This window comes from Meles meles, chromosome 10, assembly GCF_922984935.1.
Source record: "Meles meles chromosome 10, mMelMel3.1 paternal haplotype, whole genome shotgun sequence".
Lineage (NCBI taxonomy): Eukaryota > Metazoa > Chordata > Mammalia > Carnivora > Mustelidae > Meles > Meles meles.
The window spans coordinates 94,538,996-94,557,696 of NC_060075.1; the positions used below are offsets into that span (position 1 = coordinate 94,538,996).

Below are 18,701 nucleotides of genomic sequence, written 5' to 3' on the forward strand. Positions count from 1 at the left end.
AGAAACCCTAAACCCAGCAGGAGAAGAGAAATCATAAAGATCAGAGCAGAAATCAATGAAATAGAAACCAAAAAAACAATAGAAAAAATCAATGAAACTAGGAGCTGGTTCTTTGAAAGAATCAATAAGATTGATAAACCCCTGGCCAGACTCATCAAAAAGAAAAGAGAAAGGACCCAAATCAATAAAATCATGAATGAAAGAGGAGAGATCACAACTAACACCAAAGAAATACAGACAATTATAAGAACATACTATGAGCAACTCTACGCCAACAAATTGGGCAATCTGGAAGAAATGGATGCATTCCTAGAGACATATAAACTACCACAACTGAACCAGGAAGAAAGAGAAAACCTGAACAGGCCCATAACCAGTAAGGAGATTGAAACAGTCATCAAAAATCTCCAAACAAACAAAAGCCCAGGGCCAGACGGCTTCCCAGGGGAATTCTACCAAACATTTAAAGAAGAACTAATTCCTATTCTCCTGAAACTGTTCCAAAAAATAGAAATGGAAGGAAAACTTCCAAACTCATTCTATGAGGCCAGCATCACCTTGATCCCAAAACCAGACAAGGATCCCACCAAAAAAGAGAACTACAGACCAATATCCTTGATGAACACAGACGCAAAAATTCTCGCCAAAATACTAGCCAATAGGATTCAACAGTACATTAAAAGGATTATTCACCACGATCAAGTGGGATTTATTCCAGGGCTGCAGGGTTGGTTCAACATCCGCAAATCAATCAATGTGATAGAACACATTAATAAAAGAAAGAACAAGAACCATATGATACTCTCAATAGATCCTGAAAAAGCATTTGACAAAGTACAGCATCCCTTCCTGATCAAAACTCTTCAAAGTGTAGGGATAGAGGGCACATACCTCAATATTATCAAAGCCATCTATGAAAAACCCACTGCAAATATCATTCTCAATGGAGAAAAACTGAAAGCTTTTCCATTAAGGTCAGGAACACGGCAGGGATGTCCATTATCACCACTGCTATTCAACATAGTACTAGAAGTCCTAGCCTCAGCAATCAGACAACAAAAAGAAATTAAAGGCATCCAAATTGGTAAAGAAGAAGTCAAACTATCACTCTTCGCAGATGATATGATACTATATGTGGAAAACCCAAAAGACTCCACTCCAAAACTGCTAGAACTTGTACAGGAATTCAGTAAAGTGTCAGGATATAAAATCAATGCACAGAAATCAGTTGCATTTCTGTACACCAACAACAAGACTGAAGAAAGAGAAATTAAGGAGTCAATCCCATTCACAATTGTACCCAAAACTATAAGATACCTAGGAATAAACCTAACCAAAGAGACTAAGAATCTATACACAGAAAATTATAAAGTACTCATGAAAGAAATTGAGGAAGACACAAAAAAATGGAAAAATGTTCCATGCTCCTGGATTGGAAGAATAAATATTGTGAAAATGTCTATGCTACCTAAAGCAATCTACACATTTAATGCAATCCCTATCAAAATACCATCCATTTTTTTCAAAGAAATGGAACAAATAATCCTAAAATTTATATGGAACCAGAAAAGACCTCGAATAGCCAAAGGAATATTGAAGAACAAAGCCAAAGTTGGTGGCATCACAATTCCGGACTTCAAGCTCTATTACAAAGCTGTCATCATCAAGACAGCATGGTACTGGCACAAAAACAGACACATCGACCAGTGGAACAGAATAGAGAGCCCAGAAATCGACCCTCAACTCTATGGTCAACTAATCTTCGACAAAGCAGGAAAGAATGTCCAATGGAAAAAAGACAGCCTCTTCAATAAATGGTGCTGGGAAAATTGGACAGCCACATGCAGAAAAATGAAATTGGACCACTTCCTTACACCACACACGAAAATAGACTCCAAGTGGATGAAGGACCTCAATGTGAGAAAGGAATCCATCAAAATCCTTGAGGAGAATGCAGGCAGCAACCTCTTCGACCTCAGCCGCAGCAACATCTTCCTAGGAACAACGGCAAAGGCAAGGGAAGCAAGGGCAAAAATGAACTATTGGGATTTCATCAAGATCAAAAGCTTTTGCACAGCAAAGGAAACAGTTAACAAAACCAAAAGACAGCTGACAGAATGGGAGAAGATATTTGCAAACGACATATCAGATAAAGGGCTAGTATCCAAAATCTATAAGGAACTTAGCAAACTCAACACCCAAAGAACAAACAATCCAATCAAGAAATGGGCAGAGGACATGAACAGACATTTCTGCAAAGAAGACATCCAGATGGCCAACAGACACATGAAAAAGTGCTCCACGTCACTCGGCATCAGGGAAATACAAATCAAAACCACAATGAGATATCACCTCACACCAGTCAGAATGGCTAAAATTAACAAGTCAGGAAATGACAGATGCTGGAGAGGATGTGGAGAAAGGGGAACCCTCCTCCACTGTTGGTGGGAATGCAAGCTGGTCCAACCACTCTGGAAAACAGCATGGAGGTTCCTCAAAATGTTGAAAATAGAACTACCCTATGACCCAGCAATTGCACTACTGGGTATTTACCCTAAAGATACAAACATAGTGATCCGAAGGGGCACGTGTACCCGAATGTTTATAGCAGCAATGTCTACAATAGCCAGACTATGGAAAGAACCTAGATGTCCATCAACAGATGAATGGATCAAGAAGATGTGGTATATATACACAATGGAATACTATGCAGCCATCAAAAGAAATGAAATCTTGCCATTTGCGACGACGTGGATGGAACTAGAGTGTATCATGCTTAGTGAAATAAGTCAATCGGAGAAAGACAACTATCATATGATCTCCCTGATATGAGGACATGGAGAAGCAACATGGGGGGGTAGGGGGATAGGAGAAGAATAAATGAAACAAGATGGGATTGGGAGGGAGACAAACCATAAATGACTCTTAATCTCACAAAACAAACTGGGGGTTGCTGGGGGGAGGTGGGATTGGGAGAGGGGGAGCGGGCTATGGACATTGGGGAGGGGAGGCGAACCATAAGAGACTATGGACTCTGAAAAACAACCTGAGGGTTTTGAAGGGTCAGGGGTGGGAGGTTGGGGGAACAGGTGGTGGGTAATGGGGAGGGCACGTTTTGCATGGAGCACTGGGTGTTGTGCAAAAAGAATGAATACTGTTACGCTGAAAAAATAAATAAAATGGAAAAAAAAAAAAAGAACAAGGACAAAATGGAAAATAAAGGACGATGCTGACCATATCTAACCTTATTCCAGGGTAGCCCTGAAATTGACCATTGTGTAACTAGGAGCTTCAGTTTCTCGTTCTGCAACATGAAAACACCTGCTGAAGAAGATGAAATGACATAAAACACCTGGAATGCTTGAAACCATGCCTGGCTTATAGTAAACGCTCATTAAATGTCAGACACCAGCCCCCGGGCATCCCCTTGGCTCACATACCCGCTTCCTTCTCTGGGTCCCACTGCATGTTGCACTTGGGGTGCTGTTTGCTCATCTTCCCACGTTCTTCCAAAGCATTTTTTTTCAATTCCCTATCAATTCCAGATTATTTTCTTCCTCCTTTATAAAAAATGGTCACAATAGACAAAATGAGAAAGTATCTCTCCTCCTGTCCAATAACTATCACTTGACTAGAGCCGCCTTTGTCCTTCCTGGCCATTGTCACGTTGGGATGTGTTGGAATCCCAGCTCTAGGACCTGTGAATGTGACCTCATTTATTATCTGGTCTTTGCAAGAGTCAAGTTAAGATGAGGTCACTGGGATGGGCACTAATCCAGTATGGCTGGGTGGTTTATAAGAGAGACAGAGCAGAGGGGAGACAATAAGAAGACACAGGGAAGATGCCACGTGATGACTGACACAGACATCGCAGTGATCCATCTACAAGCCAGGGGCACCAAGAATCACCAACAACATCAAACTATTAGAAGGACATGGAAGGTTCTCCCCTAGACCCATGGGGGTAGCAGGGCCCTGACAACAGATTGAGTTTGTACTTCTAGCCTCCAAGGTCATGCAAGAATAAATTTCTGTTATGTTGAGCCTGGGGTACTTAGTAACTGTACCTAGGAAAATCTTACAGGGATAGACTTAATTCCTTCCCACCTCAAGGTGCCCAGGAGTGTCTGAGAGGCAGGATTTCCAAGAGAGCCAGGAGATCACTGTGTGCCTCCTTAATAATCGATTAGCAGATGTATTTAATTTAAGGGTAGAAAATCTTCGACAAGGTGATGAATGCATTGAGCATTTCACTTGTTATTATTTGGGAGCACACAGAAAAAAGCACTACCACAGTAACTTCGCCTTCCATTTCGAGACACTTTTCTGCTAACCCTCAAGTTTCCTCCCAGGAAATAGGAGCTTGTGCTGGGTTTGAATCTTCCCTCAGCAGGAACTTCCGCTAATAAAGCTCTTGCAGCAGAAGGCTCAGAGCACCCCAAGAGGTCTCTTTCCGTGGTCGCGAAATTTTTCTCTTCTCTCTTTTAAGAAAGAAAACTATTGAATCGTTACAATGATCAAAACTCTGAATGGAAGGTAAGCCACTCAGATTTGAATGATTAAGACCATTAAAAAATACACAATAGAAGACGGGATCAAATCCAAATAAAGTGCCTTTGCCTAATGCACATCAAATGGGGAGGATTTTAAACTTCTCTCTCTTGGTCACAGACGTGACGTGAGGCAATGTTCTGGGACACCCGCTGCCTGCCCTCCTTTCTTGCTCACCGCTCCTTCTGGAAAAGGGGTCTGACCTTGGACTCTTTTTCAAAACTGGGCTCTTTTGATAGTTTTAACTGATTTCTCCTCAAGGGTGTAAGGAAGAATATTATGCCAATAAGAAAGTAAGAAGAGTTCTGAGCACAGCACAGTGTCACAGGGACTATGACTGGCAGGAGATCTGGTGCTCAGGAGTGGAGTTCAGCTGGTGGACAGGAACAGGACAGACAGACACGCCCCTCTCCATACACACTGACCTCTGTACCATAAATCCAGAGGCAGCTTGCCCTTTTATATGCAAGAAGAAAGTCACCTAAAAAAAGTTTTCCTTAAATTGGAATAGTATTTATTCTTATCTGTATCATCAAAAAGCCTATATTAGGAATAGAGTCACAGTGGAGATCACTTAAGATTCTATTTACATGAAGGACACTCAAGCCTAAATCCTCATTTCAGCTGACAATCTCAAGTAAATAGCAAGCAAATTTTCATTTTTTTATGTGTAATAAAAACAGTGTGAATGATAATGGCTACGCCTTGTAGCCATTAGCCTGTAGATCTTAGAATCAACACAATTTATGTCAAGGGTGTAATCTGGGGACAAAGGCCAACACAGAAGCACCATGAAAGAGAGAAGTCAGTAACTGGAAGTTTCCAAATGCCATCAAGGAGAGACTGGCATCATGGAAGTCTCAGTCATCCAGGAAAATAGCCAGGAATGACACCATTTTTTTTTTTTTTTTGGAATGACACCATTTTGGAAGCCATTCACCCAACAGAGAAGACGTGGCTTCATGAATATGGGGTCAGCTTATCATGCCTTCTTGAGAACCCAGAGATGCAAAGGGTCCTACTGTTTTAGAGGACAAGAGCGCAGAACTTGGGGGGATCCACATAGAGTGAGCAGAAGCAAACCTGGACTGGGTCTGGGGGAGGCAGCCCCTCAGCTCTCAGGTTTGCTATTCTGATACACCCTGAGAATGGCCTCCATTAACTACAGCCAGGGTCTTGCGCTCCTGGCATACCCAGCAAGGACATGTGGGGCTGCTCAAGGTCCATGGGGATTGACTGTCCTTACAAAGCTCAAGGGTAAGAGAGCCACAGAAACACACTGTGTAGACAAGAAATTAGAACCCTTGTGTGCTGTTGGTGGGAATGCAAAATGGTGCAGCCCCTGAGGAAAAGAGTTTGGAACTTCCTCAAAAACTTAAAACAGAATCACCATATCCAGAAATTACACTTCTGGGGATATGTCCAAAAAACTTCAAAACAGGATCCCCAAGAGACAGGTGCACACCCATGTTCAATGCAGTATTATTCACATTAGCCAAGAGGTAGAAGCTACTCAAGGGGCCATTGATGGATGAAGGGATATCTCAGTCCACTCAGGCTGGTAGAACAAAATACCATAGACTGGGTGCCTTCTAAATGACAGAAAATTACCACTCACAATTCTGGAGGCTGGAAGTCTGGGGCTGGTGTGTCAACGTGACCAGTGAGGACCCTCTTCTGGACCACACACATTCACTGTGTCCTCACAGGGCAGAAGGGGGTAGGCATGTATCTGAGCCTCTTTGATAAGGTGCCATCTTTTTCTAGAGGATTCCACTCCCATGACCTAAGCAGCTCCCAAAGGTCCCACCTGCTAATACCGTCATCACCGTTGAGGGTTTGGGTTAGAGCGGCGACTTCAGGTGGGACACAAACATTCAGATCATCACAACAGATAAAGAAAAGATGGTGTATCAAGAAAATGGGATATTATGCAGCCATTACAAGGAAAGAGGTCCTGTCCCACGTTACAATGTGGATGAACTTCATAGACCTTATGCTGATTGAAGTAAGCCAGGCACAGCCAGACTCATGCTATAAGATTCCACTTATATGAAGCATCTGAAGCAGTCAAAGTCCTAGACACAGTTAATAAAATGTGGTTTCTGAAAGCTGGGGAGTGGAGGAAGGGGAACTTCATGTTCAGTGTGTTCAGACCTCCTTCCATTTTACAAGATGAGAAACTTCTGGACAACATGAATATACTTAATACATTAACTTAATATAATTAACTCCAGTAATTATACATAACTAAACACCTAAAACCTGTTAAGATAGTAAATTTAATGTTATGTGCTTTTTCCCACAATAAAAATTAACTGTTTTGTATTTTTTAATCCCTTTCAACACCCAGTGTTTAATTGAATAGCAATATATACATGTAGTTTAACAATAACAATTGTGTGTATTTTTAGCCCCCAGCCCCTCCCGCAGAGTGAGAAATGCTATTACTAATTTGTTGTGTGTCTTTCCAGAATCACTGCGTGTGCGCACATGCATGCATATGTGCACGCTCATCTCGGGGACGTCGGATGGGGGCACAGTGTGCACATCACTTTTCTTCGCTTTAAAATAGCGTTTCCTAAAGCTCGTTATCAATAAATAGATTCACCTCCCTCTTTTCAAAGGAAGGCACTCTATGCAATACTGCACTGTAGCATGCTTTATCTGTGCACTCACCAGCGGCAGAGAACCGGACCGTGACTGTGAGGAAGTGACACTGTCCTCACAGGCATATTCTGTGCCGCTCACGTGTCCCTGCGGGATTCGTTCCCAGGAGTGGAGTTTCGACTCGGTGTAGACGGTGCACTGAGGGGACTCAAGGTGCTGATCCTTCTGGACTGTCATCTTCAGAGCTATGCGGCAGGCTTTTGGGACCCCCTTTACTTAATTTTATGGAAATTGCCCTCCAAGGTTTTGTGAGAGTGAACAACTTTTCATGCATTTATAAAACCTTCTGTTTCATTTTGTTTACTGCCTATTTCTATCTTTACCCAATTTTTTTCAAGATTGTTTATTTATTTATTTGTCAGAGAGTGAGTCGAAGAACAGAGAGCAGCAGGCAGAACAGGCAGAGCAGGCAAAGCGAGAAGCAGGCTCCCTGCAGAACAAGGAGCCCGGTGTTTGACTCGATCCCAGGACCCTGGGGTCATAACCTGAACTGAAGGAAGACGCTTAACCAACTGAGCCACCCAGGCATCCCTATCTTTACCCATTTTTAAGTGATCTGTTAAATCATACCCATTTATTGACAAGAATGCTTTATAAATGAAGAAAACTTGCTCTTTATCATATATATTTAAATTTTCCCCAATTTATGTTTGGTGTCTTCTCACAGCAATTTTTTCCCACACATCATTTTAAAATTAATCTGGTTTATTAATTTTTTTTTGTAGCATGTGGGTTTCCCATTTTCCTTAGCATGCTCTTTCCAATAATGCATACAAAACATTTTCTAATTGCATCTAGCCCTTTCTCTGTGGCTGATTTATTTTAAATTGTATGTATTTAAGGTATAAAAATAGGGATCCAAATTTATTTATTTTTTTCCATGTTGTCCCAGTATCATTTATTGAATAATCCATTTTTGTCACTAATTTGAAATGCTACATTTATTTTTTGCTAATTCTGTAAATATATTTATTAATGAACCCTATTGTGTTTCTTCACAAATCTTTGCATTAATATGCTAATATAAACAATATTACCATTAAGTAGCTGCAAATAGCTACATTTAAGCTTTGTAAGGCATTTTACTAACTTAATAGGAATAATTCCCTTTAATACTATTCTTTTTACCAACTGCTGTGGCTACTTCTGCATGCAAACATTTTAAAATGAAAGAAAGACCTCATTTTAGGGGCGCCTGGGTGGCTCAGTGGTTAAGCATCTGGTTCAGCTTAGGTCACAATCCCAGGGTCCTGGGATCAAGTCATGCATCAGGCTCCCTGCTGGGTGGGAAGACTGCTTCTCCCTCTCCCACTCCCCCTGCTTGTGTTCCCTCTATCTCTCTCTCTCTCTTTCTCTCTCTGTCAAATAAATAAAAAAGAAAGAAAGAAAGAAAGAAAGAAAGAAAGAAAGAAAGAAAGAAAGAAAGACTTCATTTTATTTTATTTCAGGGTTAGTTAAGGATGAGCATACATCATATATCATTACACCATCAAGTCTTGATACCCAAGGACAAAGATTAATCTCACTTTTCTTTGATGCCCCTTAATGGTGTTTTAAGTATTTTTTGGAGCATTTCTTGTCAATTTTATTGTTTGTGATTCTATTATAAATGAAGTCCATGGTTCCTTTATCATTTAACTAATTACTTATAGGTACAAAGAGAAATTAATTAATTTTGGAAATTACTTTCATGAGGAGATACATCATTGAGTTATTTATTTTTTTTAATTATTTCCCAGGAGATTTTCTATGGTTCTCCAAGAACATATAATGACAATTTATCTTTATTTCTTTTTTTTAATATTTTATTTATTTGACAGAGAGAAATCACAACTAGGCAGAGAGGCAGGCAGAGAGAGAGGAGGAAGCAGGCTCCCCGCGGAGCAGAGAGCCCGTTGTAGGGCTCGATCCCAGGACCCTGGGATCATGAACTGAGCCGAAGGCAGAGGCTTTAACCCACTGAGCCACCCAGGCGCCCCTTATATTTATTTCTAATCTTTATGCCTCTTCTATTATTTCCCTCTCTCTCTCTGAATGCACTTGAGAACATAAGTTTAGAGGCTTAGAAAGGAGGGCTTAACACGTTCATCTTTTAGGGTCATGTGGAATAAGTGCTTTTAAAAAGCCCTCCGAATTCTCAAAAGTAAAGGAAATCCCAGTTCGATTATCTCTGACACAAGTTCTGAAATAAGGCAGAAGTAAAAGTTTAAAACTTAATCCAGAGATGAACAAACAATAAGGGAAAGACTACTTTTTACCTAAGTAATATGTAAGACAAGTATGAAGCCAAGTCACCCACAAGAATCTCATGACAGAAATGTGAGAAACACTAGTCTCCTTCAGATTGCAGAGCAGGCGTCTGTTTTACATCCGTGTTAATCCTGTTCCCTGCATAACACCGCTCAATAAATGATACTGTAGCAACTAGGCAGCCATTTGGAAAAATCCACACTGAGACCTGCAGTTAACAGAAGACCACCTTAGACTCAATGGCATCATCCTTGTTCAACTTTGTGGGGAAGCAGTGTTAAACTTCTCACTCTCATATTTGGCACCAAAAGCTTCCCACTGCATAAGCGGCATCCCATGGGTGGCTAAGGTCTCCATATCGTTAACTACCAATCTGGTTGAGGCCTATTTGAGAACAGCAACTTTCCCTTAATTCAACACAACAGTCCTTTATCAAGAAACCATAGTAGGTCTGGGCCTCCCTGGAGATCATTCCCTGACTTAATGGCCCTCAGAGCTCAGGAAGGGAAGATGCGTGTAGAAAATCCAATCGCTGGGGCACCTGGGTGGCTCAGTGGGTTAAATCCTCTGCCTTTGGCTCAGGTCATGATCTCAGGGTCCTGGGATCGAGTCCCATGTCGGGCTCTCTGCTCAGCAGGGAGCCTGCTTCCCTTCCTCTCTCTCTCTGCCTGCCTCTCTGCCTGCTTATGATCTCTCTGTGTCAAATAAAATAAAATCTTTAAAAAATAAAAAAGAAAAAGAAAATCCAATCGCCGTCCACAATGGTCAAGTGCCATCCACAAAGGAGGGTAGAGAGGGGCTGCCATGGTGATCGATAAGCTATACATGAGGAGCAGGATGGTTAAGCGGGAGATACTCATGTCCCTACAAGGCTGAGTACACAGAAGTGACCGATAATGGAATCATCAAGTGCTGCTCCCATTCTGCTATAAACCGACTGGTCTCAGAGCCACACTTGGACCTGGTGAGCCCGTTGGCCCAGACCCCAGTCTGACTTCACAGACCTGTAGACCCTTTCTGCAACTACCTACGTGAGGTGGGGCTTGGTTCTGTTGGATCATCAACTCAATAGTGAAGGTGTGCACCCAGACCTGAAAGAAACCAGCATGGACTTAGCAACTGAACTCACAGGGGCTGCATCCGGTGAGTTTCCACTTCAGCTCCCAGTCAAGCTGCCCACTCAGCAGAGTGCCTACTTCCTTGCACACACGCTTCCTTATTTCTGATTCAAGTTGTTCTTTTTATGATTGGACATGGTTCTTATCCCTCTTTATTTTGAAATCACATACAGGTCTCATGATTTTTCTACTTACACCAAGTAACCATGGTTCATTTAAATCTGAATTCAGTATTTGGGGGTTTTTTTCTGGTGATGCCATGTTTCAAACATATCCTGAACAAAAAACACACCTGTGCTTGTGATCTGGATTTCAAAAGCAAATATTTTCCTGTAGGCGCACCAGCCCCTTCCCTCAGCCCACGATCCAGTGCAGAAGTAACTGACGGCCCCATCCCATCTGCCTTGCTCCCAGCATTTTCCTGTCATTTCTTCTACCCTAAACCTTTGGAGTCATCTCTGTCACTCTTGTAGAGCACTATGAGGTTGTCTTGTCTTTCCATGTGATGTTACTTAGCCTCACTAATCAGTCAACACTTTCTGCTTGGTTCAGGTTGTAAGTTATCCAAAGTGGAACAAAGTTTCAAATTCTTTGTTATTTCTCTTTTATTTTCACCTGAGGACCCACTGATATACATTTTCTCAAGGCAAAAGAAATCTATTCAATAGAATTATTATACTAGATCCTACGTTTATTTCAAATAATTTATTTTGTTGGCTTTTTTTTTCTCCAAATCCATTTACTAGTCTATCCTTAGACTATGCCTTTCTCGTGCAAACATCCTGCAGAGGAAGAAAACGCCACTTAAATTCTAAGTTGTTAGTATGTTCCGGGTAACAGCCCAATCTTGAATTCCTAAGAGATACATAACCTTTGAACTTGAGTTCTCAGGAGTTAAGAATAAAGCCCTAATTAATGCAAAATGTACAGGTTCAGGAAATAATCTAGTACCAAAGATGGTACTAACTTTAAGCACTTGGTTGTTATTGATAAAAGCAACAAGAAGACATTCTGGGTTTTGTTCCACCAGGTTGGTGACTACTGGGGAGAAAGAAAGTGTCCTGCAGCCAAAGGACAATGGAGTGAGGGTCCTAAGGTCTCATTAAAGGGAGGATCACGTGCTCAGGGTAACAGGTGCCCAGGACAAGCTGCGTCCTCGGGCAGGTTGTAATCTCCTGAGATCCAGGCAGGTAAGGTCACTAAAGAAGCAGAACCACTTCTCCCGCAGATGGGACATGGGTCTTTCATTCAGTGCTTCTGGGATACTCTGGGAATCTTGTTAAAATGTAGATCTGCAAGGCGCCTGGGTGGCTCAGTGGGTTAAGCCTCTGCCTTCAGCTCAGGTCATGATCTCAGGGTCCTGGGATCGAGCCCCGCATAGGGGTCTCTGCTCAGTGGGGAACCTGCTTCCCCCTCTCTGCCTGCCTCTCTGCCTACTTGTGATCTCTGCCTGTCAAATAAATAAATAAAATCTTTTTTAAAATGCAGATCTGGGATCCAGGAGGCCAGTATGGGGGTTGAAACTCCATTATCTCTGTCAGGATCCCAGGTGATACTGATGGACGGTGGGCCTCCTGTTGAGTTGTAAGGCCTGTGGTCATCCAGGTTCTCTCTCTTGCAGAGAAGGGAGAACAGGAGTAGAAAGACGCAATGTAGATAAATACAAAAAGCAGATAAATATAAAAGATATTTTTATATCTTTATATTTTATATATATTTTATATACATAGATATATAATATATATTTAAATTATTTAAATATACACAAATATATATAAATTAAATTTTTTTTATAAATTAAATTATTTAAATATATATCTACTTACTATAAATTAAAATATATTTAATATATAGATATATTTCTGTATATTAAAAGATAAATATAAAAGATAAAGCAAAGCAGATAAATATAAAAGAAAGCAGAGGATCATAAAGAGAGATGAAGACTAGGAGATTTGAAAATATGGCCCTCCCAGCTTCCCTCCCTTCTTAGTCCACGGCAGCCCATTAGGGTGGCTGCAAGGTCCTTATGTGGCTCTGCCCACAGCCCAGGACCCTCAGTGCCTAGTGTGGGGCAGGTAGGACCACCCAGTGACAAGGAGTCTTCCAATGACCACAGATGGGAGTTCTCAGATGGCCCCTCCGCTGGAGCCAGACAAGTTTGAGCACTTCCCTGGGCTTCTAAACCCATCCATCTGCACCGGGAAAAACATGCCAGTAGCTGACCCAGGGAAGGCGGGGGGGGCAGGCCTCCCTCTTGGGTACAACTGAGCCCGATACCCCCGGAATCTCCTTCTTCACAGTGGTCAGACTCCTAAATCACTAGACCGATTCAAATCTCAAGGCTGGTGCAGTCCCAAAGCCCTAATAATGTGAGCATCTCACTGTGCCTAATGTTTGTGCGAACAGCTCATTTATACTCAGTACCCATCGTCCTGGTTGGGGTCTTGCAAGGAGGGAGCCTGTGAGACCAGCCTCCAATAAATACCCAGGCTGCTGAGTCTCTAATGAGCTTCCGTGGTTGACAACACTTGGCGAGGACAGCTCTCACTTGTTCTGGAGGGAACTCAGCACGTTCTGTACGTCTCCACTTGGAGAAGACTCCTGGAGGTTCATGCCTGGTTTCCTGTGGACTTCATCCCATCTACCTTTTTCCTTTACTCCTTTTGCTTTGTACCCTGGATACATCATAGTTTTATGACTACGCATCAGTCCTGTGAGTCCCCCTAGTGAATCATAGGACCTGAGGAGGATCCCAGGGATCTCCAGACACCCAGGAGGGGGAAAAGTGCAACTCAGCCAACAGCTTACCCAGAGGACCAGCCAGGTGCACCAGACTTCAGACCTACAGAAACCGTGACCTAACAGCTTTGTCTTGTATTAGGCCATCAAGTGCCTGGTCGCTTTTTATAGGAGTAGCACAAAACCAGGAAAACAACAGTATCTCTTCTGCTAATAAAGAGGGCAAATATCTCAAGAAAAGTCTTTAGAATCTTAAATTCACTCTCAAATTAATGGCAGCAAAGCATAGATTAAAAACCAGCACCTGAAGAGTGGGAAGGGCCTCTGGGAAGGTAGGTGCTTTAGGGTTAAGAGCAGGTCCTCTGTGTGAGAGGGTCCAGAGAGCAACCAAATCTGCCCGATTTTCTTCAAGAGACTGTGGGTAGAATCTCTTAATTATCAGCTCATGGGACTTACGGTGGCCAGAGCTGGCCATATATGCAGTCTGAGGCAGAGACAGCACCACTTGCACTGTGGGGTTGGCTGAAGGACGTGCAAGGAGGAGAGCCTTTCCTAGAGGAGACCAAAATGCAGAAGGAATTCCTGCTCTGGAGGAGCTTCAAGAAGCCCTGAGCCGAGATGAGGGCCTCAAAGGGGGGGAAGAGCAGGGAGCTCAGGAGAAGCGTCCTACCGCAAGGGAAGGTAGATTCCACCCATGCACTCATCCAGCAAACATTTACCAAGGCAGGTCTCTGTGAGCGAGCTCCCCGGGTGTGGGAGGAAGGCCACCACACCAGTCTTGACCATGCGACAGCCAGTGGGAGTGAGGAGTCCAAGCATCTGTCCTCACCTGCATGGTCCAGGGTCAGTAACACCTCTATTTTTGGCCCTTACTCCCCTGGGCTCCTTGAAACAAGGTGCCACATGGTGATGCTTGGGTTTGGGTCCCCCCAAAACCGCTTAGCTGAAAAACAGGAATGGCCACAATGTCACATCCATGTATTGGGGTGGGATGAGGGTAAAAATATGAACCTTGGTTAATACAACCAAGAATAAGCACGCATTAGCGATCCATTACCTGATTTCGAAAAACAAGATTTAATTTGGAACAAAAGCTCTCTAGGTAAATGCTTCCTTAACTTTTAACTGTTACTCATTTTTTTTTTAAGATTTATTTATTTATTTGACAGATAGAGATCACAAGTAGGGAGAGAGGCAGAGAGAGAGAGAGGAGGAAGCAGGCTCCCTACCAAGCAGAGAGCCCGATGCGGGGCTCAATCCCAGGACCCTGGGATCATGACCTGAGCGAAAGGCAGAGCCTTTAACCCACTGAGCCACCCAGGCGCCCCACTGTCACTCATTCTTAATGAATGTTGGTCTTAACCCTGGTTTGGACCTGGCATTCCTAGAATTAGCTAAATGTCGAGATGTACTTCCGATTACCACTTGGCAACTGTTTTTTGGGGGTATTAAAATCAGCTGGTCCCCTAAATACTAATTATCTCCCATTTTGTTCTTTTACCCAGTGTTAGACAACTGACTAGTTCTTCCTAATTCAATTTAAATCAGCATCTATTGATGAACTACAAAGAGGTCCAGAGATAAAAAAATTAAATAGGCCATAGTCTATGAAGTTATACTAAATAACAGAGTTCTAAGGGACTTCAAGTGAGGCCAATTTGTTACCCAACGAGTATTATCATTTCGTTGCTTGTTAGCATTACAGATAAGCTAACGAGCTACCATCTAACAAGTAACGGCTTTTTCGCTGATACTTCCCCTCTTACCATGACAAGACAATTTTTTAAGACTTACCTAAACATCCTTACCTAAATTAAATGGAACCTAAACTGTATATTTTTGATTGTGGGTAAATTGTCCTAATATAAAATTCACCACTTTGGCCACTTGTAAGCATGCCATTGTGTACCACTGACAATCACATGGCTGGGCAACCGTCACTGTCATGCATCTCCAGAACTTTCTCATCTTCTAAAGTGAAGCTTTCCCCATTAAACTAATTCTCCATTCCTCCCTTCCCCTAGCCCCTGGCAACCATCTAAGTGTATTTTTTTTAAGATTTATTTATTCATGAGACAGAATGTTCCCTGTGTGGGAACAGGGAAGACGGGAGAGCAAAAGGAGAGGGAGAGAGAATCTCAAGCAGACCTCACACTGAGCACAGAGCCAACAGAGAGCTCAATCCCAGGACCCTGCGATCACGACCTGAGCCAAAATCAACAGCTGGAAGCTCAACCAACTGAGCCAGCCTGGCGCCCCAAGTATATTTTTAATAATAAGAAGAAAGTAATTCCTTCTCCACCTGAGAAATCTTCTTGAGGCCACAGTCTGCCCCCGTTGCCCCAATGGCCAACAGCAACGCAGCAGATGCTCACCCCACTCTATCCTCAGAGGTCCTCCCTCAGGGCACACTATGATCTAAAGACTCAAAACTCTGAATATCTGGTAAAGTCCATGTATTTTAATATTCAGAAGATCAGGCAAGCAGAATTTAATTCTTCTCAAAGAAGCGCGGGCATCAGAAGCAGAAAGCACGTCCCTGGTGTAAGAGAGTTTAAGCCATTGTGACTCCAAAGAATCCCTGAGATCTATCCCCAAGAAGGACAAGGGGCCACACAAGTGCCCAGGTTCCTGCTGCAGCCAAATGTTTGTCCCTCAACATGCCGTCCTCCAAATGGACACTGCCCATGACATGTGTGTGTCAGTGTCTGGAGACTTCAGAAATCTCACTTAATCAGAGGACTCGGAAGAATGGGTTTACTTGGCTGAACAATTGACAGCAGCTCCCGGGCTCTGGGAGGGAAACTACACTAGGCTGCACGTGACCTCACCCCTTCAATCGCACACTACGTCCAGGAACAACGGGAAGACACTTTCAGTGTTTCACTGCAGCACAGGGCTGTTTGACTTACTGCATAGATCATACAGGGCCACAGCCCTCTTATATTTACTTGAAAACAAGCTCAGGTACTTTGGGGAGCTCTGTCTCTGTGCTCAGTCTGACAGATCCGCAGCAACAGGCAGTGACTGGCGCAATTCATACCGAGAGACGGCTCTCAGGAAGGAACATACCGAGACGCTTTCTTCTCGCTGGTACTGCTTCCAGTTCCTCCCGCCGTCACTGAACATGAGGACGTAGCTGGTCACCCAGTCGGAGCTCCCGTACCCTCCCTGCGTGGCCACCGCTGTGACCTCCATTCTCTCTCCAAGGTCGACCTGCATCCACTGGTATTTATCTGACACAAGTGGAGACCAGCCACCGGCCCCTTGAGTGGAAACAGAAGAAGGAGAGAATAGTAAAGGGAGAGAAATTGTTAAGACTTACATTATCCTGTGAAGAAAGAGATCATAAATAAAACTTATGAAAATCAGAGTTCCAAATTCTGGAACGTATAACCCCTCATGATCACACACACACAGACACACATGCACTCAAAACCACGGGCTTTGTAAAACGGGTTAAGTAAACAGATGAATCCTACATTCCTCATGAATTTCTCTGGTTTCTCGGTCATAACCCTGACTCTCAGGTGTCCAGCGGTCCCAGGCAACAGGTGGCAGACCAAACACCAGGTCACCACATCCCTGCTTGAGACTAGTGTCTCCACCAGACTGTATGTATGACATACCTTTGGCTGGACCTGAAGGAAAACATGCAGACAGTGGTAGAACCAGAAAAGCTTAGTTCTGGAATCCCAGCATGAGGAAGTACCGTACTGAATGACGGGATCGGAAGGGTGGTGGTGGCAAACCCGACGCTCGATATGCTCCCAGGTTCACCTGAGGAACAGGCATTTCAAGGAACCATCTGAAACGCAGAGCGGCAGGGGTGGACGCGAAGGTTTTCCTGCACAGGGAAGGAGAGCCTGAGGGGCAGCGGGGAGCTTGAGGGAAAACACAGAGCGAGCGAATAACAAGGACGTTCTAGGTTTTTGATACAACAGATGCAGAGCAGAATCACGAGGAGACTTTGTCTTGTCAGTGAGAAACAGATGAGACACAGACTCAGAGGGGGCTCCCGGAGGCTGTGTTGGGACATATTTTATTCTTGCAGGCCCCAGAAACGTGGGTTTTGAATGTGGAGTTAGACGTCACGTTGAAGTTTTTGGTTTTAAATTAATAAGCAATTAAAAAACTGGAAAATAAGCTTGAAGCACCTTCTGGAACCGATATTTTGCCAATTATCCGTGTGCAAAAAACACGAGTCATGGAAGTCATCTGTAATATGATAGGAGGGGTTTTGGAAAACACTTTTCCCCACCATCTGACACCTCGCTTGAGGTTCTCATAATGAGGCCTAACGCATTAGACCGCATTTACCGTCTTCCTGTGAGGGGCTCTTACGGACCCCAGAACTGGGTTTTCTAAGGCCTGTAGGGCTGAGTGTATGTCAGGAAGTGTGTTACGTGGTCCCAGGATGGCTGGGAGGGAAACAGAAGTGGGGCGCTTCCATCAGGATCGGTGACGTCCCCAGGGGGCAGGCATGAACATCTCTTCACCACATCCTCCCTTCACGACGTCTTCCCCTTCTCCACATCCTCCCTTCACCACACATGTTCAAGCATGGCCTCCAGGAGAACTCAGGTTATTTCTCATTTATTTCTACCCAGATTTCCCAGACTGAATCTTTGTTCAAGTATTCCAAATTTTCCTCTCAATTTACTGCAAGCACAATGCCTTTTTCTTTGACCCAGAATTCAAAATGTGCTGCATTTTGGGTTGTTCTGTAATGCATTTTTAACTTTTTATTCTGAAATAACTTCCAATTGCCCAAAGAGTTACAAACGTGGTAGAGAGGATTCTTGTCTCCTTTGTACCCGGTTCCCCCCAAAGTTAACATCTTACATCATCATGGGGCTTTTATCAGGATGAAGGTATTTACACAGGTATGGTATTAATGCAAACACAAACGTTATTTGGATTCCCCTGTGTCCTCACTGACCCCATTCCTCTGCACCAGGAGGCTGTTTACACACCAAGTCTCCTCTGTGTCCTCAGTCCATGCCAGTTCTGCCTCCTTCCCTTGCCTCTCATGACGAGATTGGTTCTGCTGCTTTGTACCAGGGCCCCGCTCGAGGCTGATAACTGGAAGTCCTTCTGTATTCTAACTGAGAGCCACTCACAGTCCAAGGACATTCCTTGGCAGCCGGGCATGATTTTTATAATTGTCACAAAAATAAACTTAAAAATTAGGTGTTGGCATTCTGCAGATCATTTTAACGTGGAGATTCCACATTTGAAATTTCCTACGGATCACTTTAGATCTCTGAGGGACTACTGACATCCTGTATCCAGGCTCATCCTAGTTCGCAGCAGAGTCCTATAGAAGGTATTGATGATACCCTTGCTGGCATTTCGCCATCTTTCTCT

At 43.3% G+C, this 18,701-nt stretch overlaps 1 protein-coding gene across 4 annotated transcripts in view; it reads right to left on the bottom strand.

Moving 5' to 3' along the window:
* LOC123952300 (contactin-associated protein-like 3) overlaps nucleotides 1-18,701 on the bottom strand; it is a 210,634-nt gene that overhangs the window by 156,299 nt on the left and 35,634 nt on the right. For 3 of the 4 annotated variants that reach the window (XM_046021655.1, XM_046021654.1, XM_046021656.1), the window contains one exon: nucleotides 16,404-16,597. The exons of the other annotated variant lie outside the window; for it this stretch is intronic. In XM_046021655.1, the coding sequence (XP_045877611.1) occupies nucleotides 16,404-16,597 (194 nt within the window). The remainder of the gene's footprint in view (nucleotides 1-16,403; nucleotides 16,598-18,701) is intronic. 4 annotated transcript variants of the gene reach the window in all.